Source organism: Mastigoproctus giganteus, chromosome 4 (genome assembly GCF_048544385.1).
Source record: "Mastigoproctus giganteus isolate SK-2022 chromosome 4, ASM4854438v1, whole genome shotgun sequence".
Classification (NCBI taxonomy): Eukaryota; Metazoa; Arthropoda; class Arachnida; order Uropygi; family Thelyphonidae; genus Mastigoproctus; species Mastigoproctus giganteus.
In genome coordinates, this window is record NC_143578.1 from 41,232,299 (window position 1) to 41,247,899 (window position 15,601).

General features: G+C 36.2%; 1 protein-coding gene across 1 annotated transcript in view; it reads left to right on the top strand.

Moving 5' to 3' along the window:
• The window catches only part of LOC150086658 (uncharacterized), a 59,173-nt gene extending 43,572 nt beyond the window's left edge, over positions 1–15,601 (top strand). The window contains exon 4 of the mRNA XM_090372666.1: positions 14,509–15,601. Within this exon, the coding sequence (XP_090228792.1) occupies positions 14,509–15,487 (979 nt within the window). The 3' untranslated portion in view covers positions 15,488–15,601. The remainder of the gene's footprint in view (positions 1–14,508) is intronic.

Here is a 15,601-nt window from a genome sequence, read left to right on the forward strand (position 1 = left end):
TTTTTTTTTGTATATTCCCATTCCGAAAAAAAAAACCTATTTGGAAAATGAGTTGGGATGCACGCACACATTTAAGTTTTTCATATTTTACCGATTGCGCACTTTATTTTATTAATTATGTATGCTTTTTTGTTGCTATTTTTAAGCATTACTGGTTTCAGGATGTTTTGGCTTATATTTAATTTTATCTTTTGTACAAATTTCTGCTTTGACTAGGTATACTGCAGCGGTTCTTAAACTTTGGGTAGAAAACCTCAGGCGGGTCGTGAACCATCCGTGGGGAGGGGTTCGGAAAATTTAAAAAAGAACTATCTCATGTTTTAAATTTGAATACGCATTTGCGTTTTTATTTTATAAGGGTCTGCCATTGCTATATTTCATATACAAATTAAAATTTTATTTTAAAAGTAAGCAGCATATTTTTCTTTCCCAACTCTAAATAAAACTAATGATCTCAAATTAGATCATTAGTTTTATTCATGGCAGAGGGATTGCTGTTTTTGTTATTTGGTTTTTAGGAGCATTAGCAACTAAGGCCATATTGCCTCGGGGATATGCGGTGGTCATTTCCTGACCTTTCCGCATCCTCCGTATTTGGTGGTCACGGGCTCGAACCCCGGTCTGATCAAGAAGCGTGCGCTACGCACTGCCGATCCTGGCTACGGAGGCGCCCAGAGGGGTTGCACAAATTCATTTATCGTTTTGGGGAACTCATTACTGCAAATTTTGAGAATTCCTAGCCTACTGATGTCTCTTCTTTTCAAGGGTGGATTTGGAGAGGGGGTAATAATCCCCTCCAATAATATTCCAAAAGCACTCTTTTTTGTCAGTAATCAGAGCAATTTCCCTATACTGTTCCCCCAAGAATGAGTCTGGATCTGTCCCTGATCCATTTCATTCAAATGTTTGATATAAGAAAAACTTCCCATAAGTATTAGATGAATATAAAACAAAAATTCCTACAGGTTTTGGTTGTTCTATAAATTGATCGTTACCACTGGATATTTTTATGTACAGGGACTGCCCACAAATTACATAAAGGATTTTTTAACTTATTGATCTTGCACTTATAAAAGTTTGTAGCAGCAGTTTTTTCCCCTTCCCCACTATGTAATGAAATATGCCAGTTCAAGTAATTTTTGAGAAAGATGTTACCTAGCATTTGAGTTCATTCTTTCCACTCCCACCTTACCATTTTATCTGATCCCTTCTTCCCTGTTGTTGCATAATTTGTGGATAGTCTGTGTAATATTTAATGATAACCCAATAACTGTCATACTTGATAATAAATTTATTATCAGTAACATGGCTCATCATTAGGCATAATACTCATCAGGAGCATTCATCAGATTGCTTCTGATGATTATTATGCAATTAAGGTTGATGGGCAGCTACGCTGTGCTACTACGTTTGTAGTAGTAACAAATGATAGTGTGGTTCTGCATCGTATCCAGGTATCATCGTGAGGGGGGCATGCTGACCAGGTTTTTGAGGGTTTTTTTTTTTTTTGTAGATAGACCTAGAAACTCTTATATACACATAAGTAAATAATGTTTGATTGATTTATCTTTTTGAATATTAGGAAAGAATTTGAATAATAATATATGTATTAATCACAAAAAATGATTTGTTATTTGGTTTTTAGGAGCATTAGCAACTAATGCCATATTGCTCCGGGAATATGCGGTGGTCATTCCCTGACCTTTCCATATTTGGTGGTGACAGGCTCGAACCCCAGTCTAATCAAGAAGCGTGTGCTACGCACTGCTGCTCCTTCCCACCTGGCTACGGAGGTGCCTCTCCCCACAAAATGACAGTAATATATTATTTCCAAACATTTGGCAATACAACACGTGGAGCTTTTTCTTTAATTTCAAATTTTTGGTTAAGGGTGACATATGTGTCTGCCCCTCTGGTGTGGCTAGTAGCAATAGAGATTTAGCACTTAAATATTAATCCAAATGATTGAACGAAATGGACTTTTTCTTCATCTGCCAAAAATAAACTAAATGACAATCCCAATCACTCATATTGCTTTCACCTTTGCCAGTACTACTTACAGTGAACCAAACTTGTTATTTGGTTTTTAGGAGCATTAGCAACTAAGGCCATATTGCTCCGGGATATGCGGTGGTCATTCCCAGACCTTTCCGTATTTGGTGGTGACGGGCTCGAACCCCGGTCTAATCAAGAAGCGTGTGCTACGCACTGCTGCTTCTTCCCACCTGGCTACGGAGACGCCTAACCAAACTTGTTACCCCCCCCTCCAAAGGTGGTTGGGGTAATAAGTGGCTAATGACAGTAATCAGGTTATGCTACTGCAACAACATCTAGAAAAATTATGCAGATGGGTGGAGAAGTGGAAATTTGATTTTATTTGGGGTTTCTTAGCACAATTAGTTGCAGAGGTTATAATGCATCAAAACCAAGAGAAGTGGCAATTGAAGTTAAATATTGACAAATGATTTGATGAGTTGAATGGATTGATAAGCTCAATGCTGATGGCATTCCTCCTCTTGCTCAGACTACACATATGAGAAGGCACATATTCAAATTGAGGAAAAAAATTTCTGTCATTAGTGGAACAGATATATGATTATTGTTTGAACAAGTCTGTGATACGAAAGCTGCATTTCCATCAAAATGCTTTATCACCACCATAACAGTTAACTAGATTGGTCAGGCAAGATTTTCCTTTCATATACCTGTGCTGTGATCCCTTTTAGAATTTCATTCTTATTGAAATGGTTGTGTATTTTATCCTTAACCTATCGGTGGGGCATCCACAAATGTTGGGCCCAATAGGCTAACTATTTCTTTTCTATTTATGAAAAAAGTTGAACATTTTTGTACAAACCGAAGTTTGTACATTGGCATCATTATTGTAAGATCTCATATTGTGAAGTCAGTGTCAATGTACAAACTTGGATTTGTATAAAAAATTCAACTATGTAGTAATGATGCAAATGCACTAATATCATAGTTTGAGGCTTTCTGCCTTAAAATATTATTTGTCTAATAAGCATACTTTTTTGGTGTTTTTTCTATATTTTGCAAATAACTCACAACTGAGTGGTCACCCCTTATACAACAGGTTACCTACCTACTTACTGAGGAGAAGCCAGATAGCTTCGAAACAGTGCTGTCCGAGTAGTGGTACTCAGCTGAAAATAAGTTACCGTAGCCTTCTCTAATGGGGAAGCAGTACTTATTGAAGTAGAAGAAAGGTAACTCATTGTCAACCAGACTGCAATCTTGGCTGGCCACCACAGAAATGTAACTCACTAGTCTACAGTTCCCATTTGATTCTTCTTATTTATTTTTTTTTTAGCTCCTCTGTTATGGATATGGGAAACAATGCTCTTCTCAATTCCAAAGGTTCAATTTTTCAATAAAATGCACATGCCAAGTAAAAAGAACCAAATTATAAGGATGAATTGTGGCAGCTGAATGAGCAAGGTTTGTGCACTCCCAATTATTAGAAACAACCACTAAGTCAGGTAAATTAAAACAGAAAATGCTGCATCATCGTTTAGAGAATATTCAGCCAGTGAGGGTTGATTGTTGGAACAAATTCCCATCCAGTGTTGTAGAGGTGGGTGGTGTGAATAAATTTGGGGAAGAACTATGCAGACTGTTAGAGGGAATGGATGGGTGACATGGGAAGTGTTGCTTTTTTTTTTTTCTTTTTTTGCTTGGTTCTGTATATGCTTTCTTGCATTTGCCACTACTACTAATAATAATCTCTCCTTCATAACATATAAATATACATATGTTAAAAAAAACATGCCAGGTGTGCATTATTTCAGTATATGTCACCCTTCATAAGAACACATATCCCTGATGTAAATTGGAGGCTACCTGTAATTAGTTTTACTAGCTGCCCTTGCAGGGGTCCTTGCTCTCCTTCAACCTCAGTAACCTTTCATCCAGTGGGCTCTTCTCAAAGACAGTTACTACTAATTTGATAGCAAGCTGACTCCTCTTTGTTGTTTCCTTCTGGTTCAAATTCACTTATAAAGATCATTATGAAATACCTGTTCATCAGCCACATTTATGGAGTTTTGCTATGATTCCGCCACTACTGTTTTTCTGGGGTGGGGGCTGTTGTACTTTCTTTCTTGTATTCGTAGGAAAGAATTCCTTGTTCCTGTTTTTAGCTCTCTCTGCTAGGATTTCTTTTATTTAGCTTTTGTATGTCTCACCTTATAAGTTGTTTTATTACAAATATGCTTATAATTGTCATACCAAACTGTCTTTCAATAATATAACTATTCTATGCATTTTCCTTACCTCATTTAAACCTTCATTCATTTTTCTGTCTTTCTTTTGTTGCACATCTGCACTGGATAGATTATATTAGTGGCTGCTAGGATAAATAGCCTAAGTACTTGCCATCATGTATTCATGTCCCACAACATATAGTTCTCTCTCTCTCTCTCTCTCTCTCTCTCTCTCTCTCTCTCTCTCTCTCTCTCTCTCTTTAATTAATTGAGACCAAGAAACACTTAAGAGCACTATAGACTTCCCTTTTGAAATTGAAGCCCTTTCCTTTTAGATGCAATTTTATAATATTGTGCTCTGAGCCCATTCACTTCCTGTACTGTCATGCATTTGATACTAACCAGATGCTTAGTGAGAACCAGGTCAAGGACATTTCAGCCCTTTGTTTCCTCATCTTGAGTACCGCATTAGGTCTGGAAGCCTCATTTTACAAAGGTTGTGGATCTTTTGGATTGGGTTCTGAGAAGAGCATTGAGATTGGTGAGGGTAACAAAAGGGTGTTCTAAGAAACGTTTCAGTTCTGCAAATTGTAGCAGCTGGCAATTAGACATCTGTGAGAAGATCTTATTGAGGTGGTTAAGGCTTTGAATCAATTGAGTAAGCTCAATGCTGATGGCATTTTTCCTCTTACCTCATAAATTCAAATTGAGGAAGGATGGTTGCAGGATGGATGAGCAGAAGTTTGCTTTCAGCCAGCGGGTAGTTGGTTGGTGAAACAAACTTCCATCTGATGTTGTAGGAGTGGGCAGTTTGAATAAATTCAAGGATGAACTAGACAAACTATTAGAGGGGATGGATAGATGATATGGAATTTTTTTTTTTTTTTTTTCTCTCTCGTATAAACTTGCTTTCTTGCATTGTTTGCCACTAATACCAGAAATCTTGATCCTATTTGCATTCAAACACACAAATTTGATCCTTTGTATTGCTAGTATATGATTTCCACTCAGTAAGAGATAAATAAAGGTATCCGTGTTGCCTAAACATATTTTCATCATATCATCCTTTGAGTCATTTTACCTGTAACACAACCTCCCTGTCATCTTTCCTTTATGATTGGTGATCTCACATACACAGCCTGAACTTTCAGATAGACTTGATAAAGTTCTGGAAACAGTGTTTGCTTTCAGGCAGCTTCTGAAAAGAAATATCTCCCCCACCATCTTTTCTGTACACACTATATTTTGTCCTTTGTGGTAGCCTAGTCGGCATAATACATTGCAATCTGCCACTGGTTTGAAGAGGTCTGGATTCTATTCCGGTTTATGACTGGAGGAATTTCAAAAGCCTCTTCATTTGAGGCTACAGTTAGCTGATCTCAGGTGGAGGGTGTAGGGTTTTTCTCAGTGAGTTAATCTGAGCTTTTCAGCCTGTACAACATGCAAATTGGCCTGTGAACATAATGTGCACTTCTTCAGACATAAAATACAGTTATGGGAGCAAACTTGGAGGCTGTTAATAATAGTATTTATCTGTACACAGTATAGTTGTACCATTGAAATTCTTTGTCTTCTTTCAAGGTAGCACTGACTCAGTTGTCCCTAAAATGCCTGCATTAGGTAACTTGACTAGGTCAAATTTTTTTAAAACACTTTTCACTATATTTATATATCACTTAGGTAAAAAAAAAAACAAACATTTTTTTAAATATTCATTTAATTATATTAGCTTCAAAATACATTGAATATCAAGAGGTTAGATACTGTAATATTACTACAGTTGAACTTGGTTATAACGAGATCACGGCTGTAATGAGCAAAAAGCCATAATGATTTTAATTTGCATGTATTCCCATACAGTGTTATAATGAGCGTACTACATGGATATACTGAAAAAAGTTTGGTAACTATGCAAACAAATTGTTCAGGTAGTCAAAAAAACCAAATTCTTGGAATAAACGAAAATGAAAAGGACGACTTAGCTTTATGACCACCTGCATTGGATTAGCGGCCGGTTTATGACCATGTCCTTCCGTGGACGGGACTATACAATAGTGCATTGGCATTCCACTTGTTGCATTATCCTATTTACAGATTGTCTTGTATTCACTGAACCATAAATTTATTTTGGGACTTCTAAGAACTTTGTATGCATTTCTTTGTCCTTTTCAAGTGTATCAACATTGTGGAAGAATAAAGATGTTTACATGTCGGCACTGGAAAAGAACATAACTGAAAAAAAAAAAAAATTTAGAAAGTGCAAGGTTACAAACGTTGACGAAGCATTGCTTCAGTGGTTCACCGTGCAAAGAAATGCTGGATTTTCAATAGACGGTCCAATCTTGAAAGCTCAAGTGGAAAAATTTGCTAAACAATTTGGATGTGACGATTTTATGTGTAACAACGGTTGGCTGGACCAATTTAAACTGACATAACACCGTTTATGCAAAAATTAGTGGAAAATCTCGATCTGCAGAGTCAATGGCAAATGAATGAATTGACAGTGTTTGGGCAGAAATCAGGAAAGATTTCAATGACGAAGACATCTACAACAGTTTTATTACTGCAACAGGATCTAGAAAATTTGGGCAGTTCAACTGAAGTTTAACATTGATAAATGCAAAGTACTACATATGGGTAGAAGTAATCCCAGAGGAATGTACCAACTGTGTGGTACTACACTTAAGATGGTAGAAAATGAAAAAGAATGATTGTGCAGTCAGATATGAAGTTTTCTGAGCAATGCAGACAGGCTGCCAGAGCAGGTCTTGGGTCAATGATATACAGGATTATTGCTGCAGGGAAAAGGAGGTGGTTGTCCTTTTGTATAAGGCAATGGTCAGGCCTTGAGTACAGGTCTGGAGGCCTCATTTTAGGAAGGATGTCGAGTTGCTTGAGTGTGTACAGAGAAGAGCAACAAGATTGGTGAGGGGAACAAAGGGGTCCTCTTACCAAGAAAGGCTTAAGTTCTGCAAATTGCAGTGGCTGGAGACTAGGCACCTGCGAGGGGATCTGATTGAAGTGTATAAGGCCTTGAATGGGTTGAGCATGCTGATTTTGATGGGATTCTTCTGCTTGCTCAGATTACGAACCTGTGCAGGCATAAATTCAAATCGAGGAAAGACAGTTGTAGAATAGATGCGTGGAAATTTACCTTTCGCTTGCAGGTGGTTAATTACTGGAGCAAACTTCCATCTGTCATTGTAGAAGTTGATAGCTTAAATAAATTCATTGGGGAACTGGATTATCTTTTAGAGATAATGGTTGTGTGAAATTTTTTTTTTTTTTTGCTGATGATATATAAGCTCATACACTTGCTTTCTTGCATCACATGCCTCTACTAAAACGCCAGACTTTTTTTTTTTATAATTTTACACATGACAATACATTTAAATTCAAAGGGGGGAAAAATCATCAAAGGCTTGCTTGATGGTGCTCGTATGTGCAAATATGACAGGAACTGATTAAAAAAAAAAAAAAAAAACTTATTGTAAAATCATTAAAACCTCTGTTTCAAAAGCGTAAGGAAACTTTCTGTGGAAACAAGAAAACCTGGATTACTTCGGATATTTTTCGGGATTACGTAAATGATTGAAATAAGGAGCTATTCAAAAGGAAGAAAAATATTTTATTGTTAGTTGAAAACTGTCCTGCACATCCCCAGATTCAAAATTTGTCCAACATTTAAGCTAGTGTTTCTGCCTCCCAATGCGACATCAATTTTACAACCAACGAATATAGGTGTAATCAAGAGTTTGAAAGGATTTTATAAAAGCTTTCTAGTTCTACATATGATCAGTCAAAGAGAACAGAAACTTACTGAGTATATATTGGTATTGAATGATATAAATTTATTGAATGATGTGTGGAACAATGTTATTTTGATAACCAAATCGAATTGCTTTAAGAAATCGAAATTAAATTCAAATGAAATTTTCAATTGTAGATAAAGATGGAAATGAAGAAAACAAAATGCTAATAATAACTTACTGTTATCGAATGGTTGTACGTAACAATGTTGTAGGTTTTAATACAGGTAACATCGATGAATTTGTACAAGTGGATGATAACTTATTAACTAGTGCTCTTCTACAGAGAGTGACGTAGATGCTGTGCTCAACAAAGACGATAATGATGATGATATGATGACAATTGAAAGTGAATAAAAATCACTGCTGACCATCGCACAAGCTCAAGGTGCAATGAACACATTAGTCAATTTTTTTGAAAGAACTGAGGCAAGTCATGAGACTTTTAATGCATTGAGTGTTTTAAGGGGAAACTTAAGAAATATCAAAGTGAAATCTTTAAAACAAACATCAGTTTTAAGATTCATAAGTAAAGACTAATTGAAATCATGTTTATTATTAAATAGTATTGTTTTTAATTACAGAGAAATAAATTGTATAGTATTAAGTGTATTTATTTTTTTAAAATTACAGACAAATAGTGTTTAATATTAAGTGTATTGTAGTTTATACAAGCATATTAATACAAATAATATGTAGGTACATCGATGAGCCAAAACATTATGACCACCTACCTAATATGATGTTGGTCCTCCACATGCAGCCAAAACAGCTCGTACCCGGCAAGGCATGGATGCTACAAGATTTCTAAATGTGTTTGTTTGTTTGTTATTTGGTTTTTAGGAGCATTAGCAACTAAGGCCATATTGCTCCAGGAATATGTGGTGGTCATTCCCTTGACCTTTCCGCATCCTCCGTATTTGGTGGTGATGGGCTCGAACCCCGGTCTAATCAAGAAGCGTGTGCTACGCACTGCTGCTCCTTCCCACCTGGCTACGGAGGCGCCTACTAAATGTGTCTTGTGGTATCTGGTACCAACACATAATCAGCAGATCCTTTAACTCCTGTAAGATCTGTGGTTGAGATGCCGCAGATTGGAGTTGCTGTTCCAACACAAACCACAGATGCTCGATGGGATTGATGTCCTGGGAATTTGGAGGCAGGGCAATACCGGAAAGTCTTCATGTTCTGCGAACCAGTGTCAAACAATCTGGGCGGCATGGCACGGCGCATTATCCTGCTCAAAGACAGTACTGCCAGAGGGGAAGACCATTGCCATGAAAGGGTGTACCTGGTCAGCAATGATGTTGAAGTGGGTGGTAGACACCAGATTGCCCGGCGCATGGATGACTGGACCCAGGGTATCCCAGAAGAACATCGCCCAAAGCATGACACTGCCGCTACCGGCTTGTTTTCGTTCCACGGTGCATCCATGCACTATCATTTCCCTAGGTAAACAACGCATACTCACCGGCTGTCCACATGGTGCAACAGGAAACATGATTCATCGGACCAGACTACCTTCTTCTAATCACTCTAGGTCCAGTTTCAATGATCGTGTGCCAATTGTAGGTGCTGTTGCCCGTGAACCGTGGTTAGCATGTGTACTCGGAGTGGCCTGCGGTTATGCAGCCCCATTTTCAGCAGGGTTCAATATACTGTGTGTTGTGACACATTACTCCCATCACCAGCATTCCAATTACCGGCGAGTTGCACCACAGTCACCCCTCTGTTGTAACATTCCATCTGGGGAGCCTTCACTTACCTCATGCATCGATGAGCCGTGGTCGTCCAACACCTCACTGGCGGTTTGTGGGTACCTACTGAAAGTGGTCCTCCTCAGACCACTTTCGGTAGGTACTTACCACGGCTGACTGTGAGCATTCCACCAGCCATGCCGTTTCAGATATGCTCTGACCCAGTCATCTGCCCATTACGATTTGGCCGTTGTCAAACTCGCTTATGTCTGCTGCCTTTCCTATCTGAAGAACAAGTAAAACTGATTAATGGAGGTCAGTATCAGGTGTTTTTTATAGTGTCCCAATCTGCACACACACCTAGTTCACCTGCAGTTTCTTCGATTTGCATAACGACTCACTGGTCAATGTTTTGGCTCATCGGTGTATATACTTATATTATTATTTTTTTTTCTCTCTAATATTTATTTTGTTTTTTGAATCTATCTTTTTATCAAGTTATTGTGAATTTAAAAATAGTTGGTAGATTTAACCCATCACTGATATAAAGTGTTCATTGTTTAACGGCCCCAGAGGTTTCCCCATCTCCACTATCACTGATATAGCGAGTAACAGTTATAACGAGGAAATTTTGTCAGTCCCTTGATGCTCGTTACAACCAAGTTAGACTATATCTGGTAATGTAGTGCCTTAGATATAGTAAATTTCAGGACTTTAAAATCAAAGTGACAATTTATCCTTAAATCTTCCACACTGGTGAGTAATGTAGCAACAAATAGTGCATTATTACTTTAAATTATGTATGGGCTGGCAGAAGTAGTGAGCTGAAAATCTTTAACCCATTATTAAAATTGGGTTAAATATCATAATTTTAAATTTTACTTAGTTGCTTTTATTTATTTATTTATTTTTCAAAAAGCTCAACTATTTGGTATAAGTTGCTTGAAGTGCAGAATGAGCTGAACATGACATTGGCAGCAGAATGGAATTTAAAAGAACTTTTTTTTTTTAGTTGATTGTTGAACTGCTTCATTATAGCATTTGTGAACTTTACTAAAAAGGAATTATTATATGTAAGTTTTTTTTAATTTGATACTATTCTCACCTACTTTGCTAATTTAAGAATATCATTATAACTTCAATAACATTTTAAATATATTTTTAAATGTAATGTGTGTGTTAAACTATATATTCAACTCCTTCAGAAATCATACCTTCAGCAATCCCTGATTTGAAGATATTTTTCCAATAATTCTACCACTCACTTGCAAGGTCATTTTGAAATGCTTTTAACCTTTTGTGTAAGGTGCTCAATGGATGAACTTTATCTTCACTTCCAAAAAATTAGCATATTCCAATACTCCTTGACCATATGAATAACATCATTATTAGTCTTGAGGTGCCTCTCTTTCAAATGTTTTTTTTTTTTTTTTTCCATTTCAGGAAACAGCTAGTAATCTGAAGAGTAGGGTGGGTTTGACAACAATCCTTAACCTAAATTTTTGTGTCAACCAGTTATTCCAGCTTTGTGACTGGGAGCATTCATGTAGGAAGAGGATCCATTTGCAGAGTTTCCAGTGATATATAGCCTTTAATTGCTCATGGAAAAATATTTACCCATAATGAATATCTCCCCTTTGTCTTAAACTGATTCAATCACCTTAGTATCTAACTGCATCCTTTGAAATTTCTTGTGGAGAGAAATGCCCAGAAGGGAACTTTTAAATGCTCTCAACATTCTTATTTTGAACTGATGAAAATAAGGACTGGGGCTTCAGTGCAAAATTTACATTTTGTACTGAGGCCACAAGTTTGCTGTGCTATTGGAGGAGATCCTTCATGATTTTACTCCATGGAGTGTTATTTAGTCTTCAGATTACAGTAATGAATTCAGGTTTTGTCCATCACCAGTTGGATGACAAACTGGTTGAATTCCATAAAAATTTTGAAAAAATAATTGGCTTTGTACAGTTCACCTTCTTCTGGTCAATGCTTCACTTAATTCTTTTCATGCTCACTTTTTATGGAGAATATGGGTGGCTCATTCACAGGATGTTTGTGTCTGGGCCAGGGCTGTCGATCTGGCAGCGAACTGTGTGGCCTGCAGTAATATACTTCCACTTCTCAGAATATGTTAATGCTTTTTTACCCCTCCTCTTTTAACATTTCACACACTATGAAAAGAGGCTATTACATACACATGTAAATTTTTAATTGACGTTGCATGCAAGTTAACTGCCAGAAGCCAATTCATAATTTTTTTTTTTTAATGTAAAATTACAATTATCAACATTGTAGGGTATTAAATTTAAATAAATAGTTTTAACCATATGCATCTAATTCTTATTTGTGTGCTCTTGCTTTGTAGATCTAATCATTGCAGGATGAATACTTGTATTTATATCAATATATTAGAAAATAAAATATTTTTAATGCAGCCCATAAAGTATACAAGAAATAGCAGTCACATGGGCTCAAATGACAGTTGCTCAAAGTGTGTATATTTGTGCACCCTCACACCTGACTTCTTGGTTATGGCCACTTTAATCCTTGTGGATTTGCTTCCCAGAATTCTTTCAAAAAAGGGTAGATTTCCTTACTGCAGTGATTTAGCTTTGGTAGCTGTGAATTTTTTAAACATTAAAAATAAAATACTATTTAAGATATTACTCTTATCTTTTATTTTATTTTTCAGTTAAATGTAAGCTAAAAATCTTTTGAACCATCTCTTGAATGAGCACACCCTGCTGTCCTAACAAGACATGCCAAAGCTTCATATAACTTAAGAATTTTTTGTGAAATTTGGTATGATCATTAAGTATTGCTATGTATAGATATTTTTATATAGTATTGTACAGAAGCTGACAAATGTGGCTGCAGAAGGATACATTAAGATGTAGGTAATCAACTATTGCCAAAAAATGATTCATCTCTGCATTAATTAAACTGGTTTAAATAGTGCTTCACTACATTATATTTTCTCATCTTGCTGCGGTGTTTGTTCGGTGCTCTCTTCCGTCAGTTGATAGCAGCATCATTTCTAAAGTGAGATCACTTTAGAAATGGCATTATCCAATTTGCCCTAAAATTATTAATGTTGTTTTTAATTGAATAACATCAAGAATCTTATTCTATTTAAAAAAAAAAAGTAATTTTTTAGGTCAACTTGCAGTTAATGTTTCTAAAGTGGGTACAAGCTCAAGCCTGTACCTGGAGAGAACAAAGCTTCCTCAAGAGAAGTATATAATGCAGTGAGGAATCTTCAAATTATTCTTCTGGTCAAAATATGACCACATTACTTAATAAACTGGTTTATTTTGAAATTTAACTGGAGACAAAGTTCGTTCAGTTTACAGTTTTACTCAGAGAAATCTTTTTTTTCTTTCCAAAAGTTGACAAACACTTGGCTTATCAACAAATGAAAGAATAGTAAATTAATGTCCCTTTAAGGAATATGGACTAGTGTCCAATCCCATTGTACCTATAAATTCCTACAGTAAACCTGAATGGAGGATGGGGCAGTTATCATATTAAAAGCCGAAAGACTATTTAAGTGATCACTGATCAATTATTTTGAATTATTGAGAAGAACAGAGCATAGTTTCCATCTGATTCCAAACAAGACAAACCCTACCTTGGTTATGTAAATTATAGCACTAAACCAAAATAACTGAAATGTCAGTATTTGGATCTAATACCAATTGGCCTTTCCTGTCATTTGGTAATCAAAGTATTAAGATTTGTCCCAAAACCAATCCAAATTGCACTAAGTATCTGGGTTCAGATTTAAAACCCAAGAACATGCATTAATTTAACTTTTTTTTTTTTTTTTTTTTTTTTTTGGAATGAATCTGTCATATTCATAGATGTTAAGCACTGCTTCCCATTTGGATAGAATCAACTTGGAAAGTGAACGGCTGATTAAATTGTTAAAAATCTGATTATTGTTCTGTAGATCCTCATGAAGCCCTCCCAAAAAAAAAAAAAAAAAAAAGTGTTTTGTCTATCCCTATCAAAAACTTACATGGTTCTTTTTTAGGCCAAAGAGGCAATGTAAAACAATCAATAAATAAGAAACCTAATGCAAAAATCCAAATCTTAACTTCAGCACATGAATAAAATTAAAGGAGTCGTATATCTGATAACTCTGTCCTTAGTGAATTTGATTTATATTACAATATCTCTGTTGTCATGGTCCTAGAGTTATTGTACAACAGCCCTCTTTAGGAACCATGATGGCAGATACTGTAAAATAAATTTACTAAGAGCAGTCTTAAGACAAAAATAGAGTAGAAAACAAGGCAGGTGTATAATGGGGAGGGGGGAAAGCATGTTGTCATCAATGCAGCCATAGTTCTAAATTGCATAGGGACTTATGTGCAAGATATTGTTCTCATAGATCTACACTATTGCTTTACATTTTTTATTTGTAATGTATTGGTATACACAAAGAATGGGAGGTAGGGCAAAATGCACCTGAGATAGTGTCCATCATCAGAATAGGACAGAAAGATATAAACATCCATTTAAGGACATTTTGGTTAAATGTGGTCAAAGGAGGATTACAGAAGTATAAATGGCAATGTATGAGAACTGTAAAATTACAGTTGTACTTTGATTAGCAGTGTCTCAATAATACTGTATGTTAGGTTTTAACCAAAGCATTTTAAGAGTAAATTTACAGTTTCATATTAATAATCACATTCTGTTAAAATATAAAATAATTATTTTGTCCACAAAGTTACATACAGGTAATTTTTTTTCCCCCTCCACTTCCAGTGAATCTACAAGTGAAGTAAGAGAGCATCAATCTTTGGTAACGGAGAGCTTACCTCGTGCTCGAGGAGATTCAGGATGCCAAACAGATAGTTCTGCCTCGACGTCAGATAGTACCTGTCCCCTTACCACAACTAATGTAAGCCAATCTGTTACTATTTCTCTTCCAGTAAAAAAAGATGCAGAACTTCAAACCAGTTGCCCGGGTACACCTTGTGTTCATAGTTTACATATCCAGGCTAAAGATGCTACAACTGAAACACAGGGAATGCCACCAGTCACTAACAATAACAAAGCTGTTTCTACTACTACTACTGAACTTGTATCAAATTCTAATTTAAATTTCTGTTCTGAGATACCTACAACTATTGAAGGTTTAGAACAGTCTCCTGCAATTTGTGATAATTTAGAAGAGCCATCTACTGCTGAACTTCAACAGCCATCTGTGCCTTTAATTGACTGTATGGTCTCTACAGAGTCAGAAGAAGTGCATCACTCTGAAAGTAATGAACAAGTAATTAGAGAATCACTAAATGATTTGCTTTTGGAAACTGTTTGTTCTTCTAATGAAGTCTCAGAAAATAACAGGGTTGAAGAAACAAGCGTAAGTGATGTTGGTTTAGAAGCAAGCCCAGCTGTTAATACTTCAACTGCTATCAGGTTAGAACTGCCTGGCAGTTCTTCACCAGTAAACAGTGACTTAATAGCACAATCAAATGTTATAACAGATGAAGTTTTTGCTGTTGATCTGAATAGCATATCTAGTATTCCTTCTGTGACGTGTATAAATAACGAGCCATCAGGTGAGAGTTCCAGTCATAATGTAGTTACAGAATTAGAAATTCCAGATGAAGATTTAATTCCTAGTGATCAAGAGGATGAATTATGTGGACGTTCGTCTCCTCCCCCTAGTTACGATGAGGTAGCGCAAGAGGTTCAGATGACAATTGGTGCCTTTGGTTTAGCATATGGTACAATATAAACAACTAGATAATTTAGGAAATCCAAAAACTGTTTTTAATAGCTGCCCTATTGCAAATATTTAAATGGGTTCAAAAGTGGAAGTTATCTCTGGGATATATATTTTACACACAGT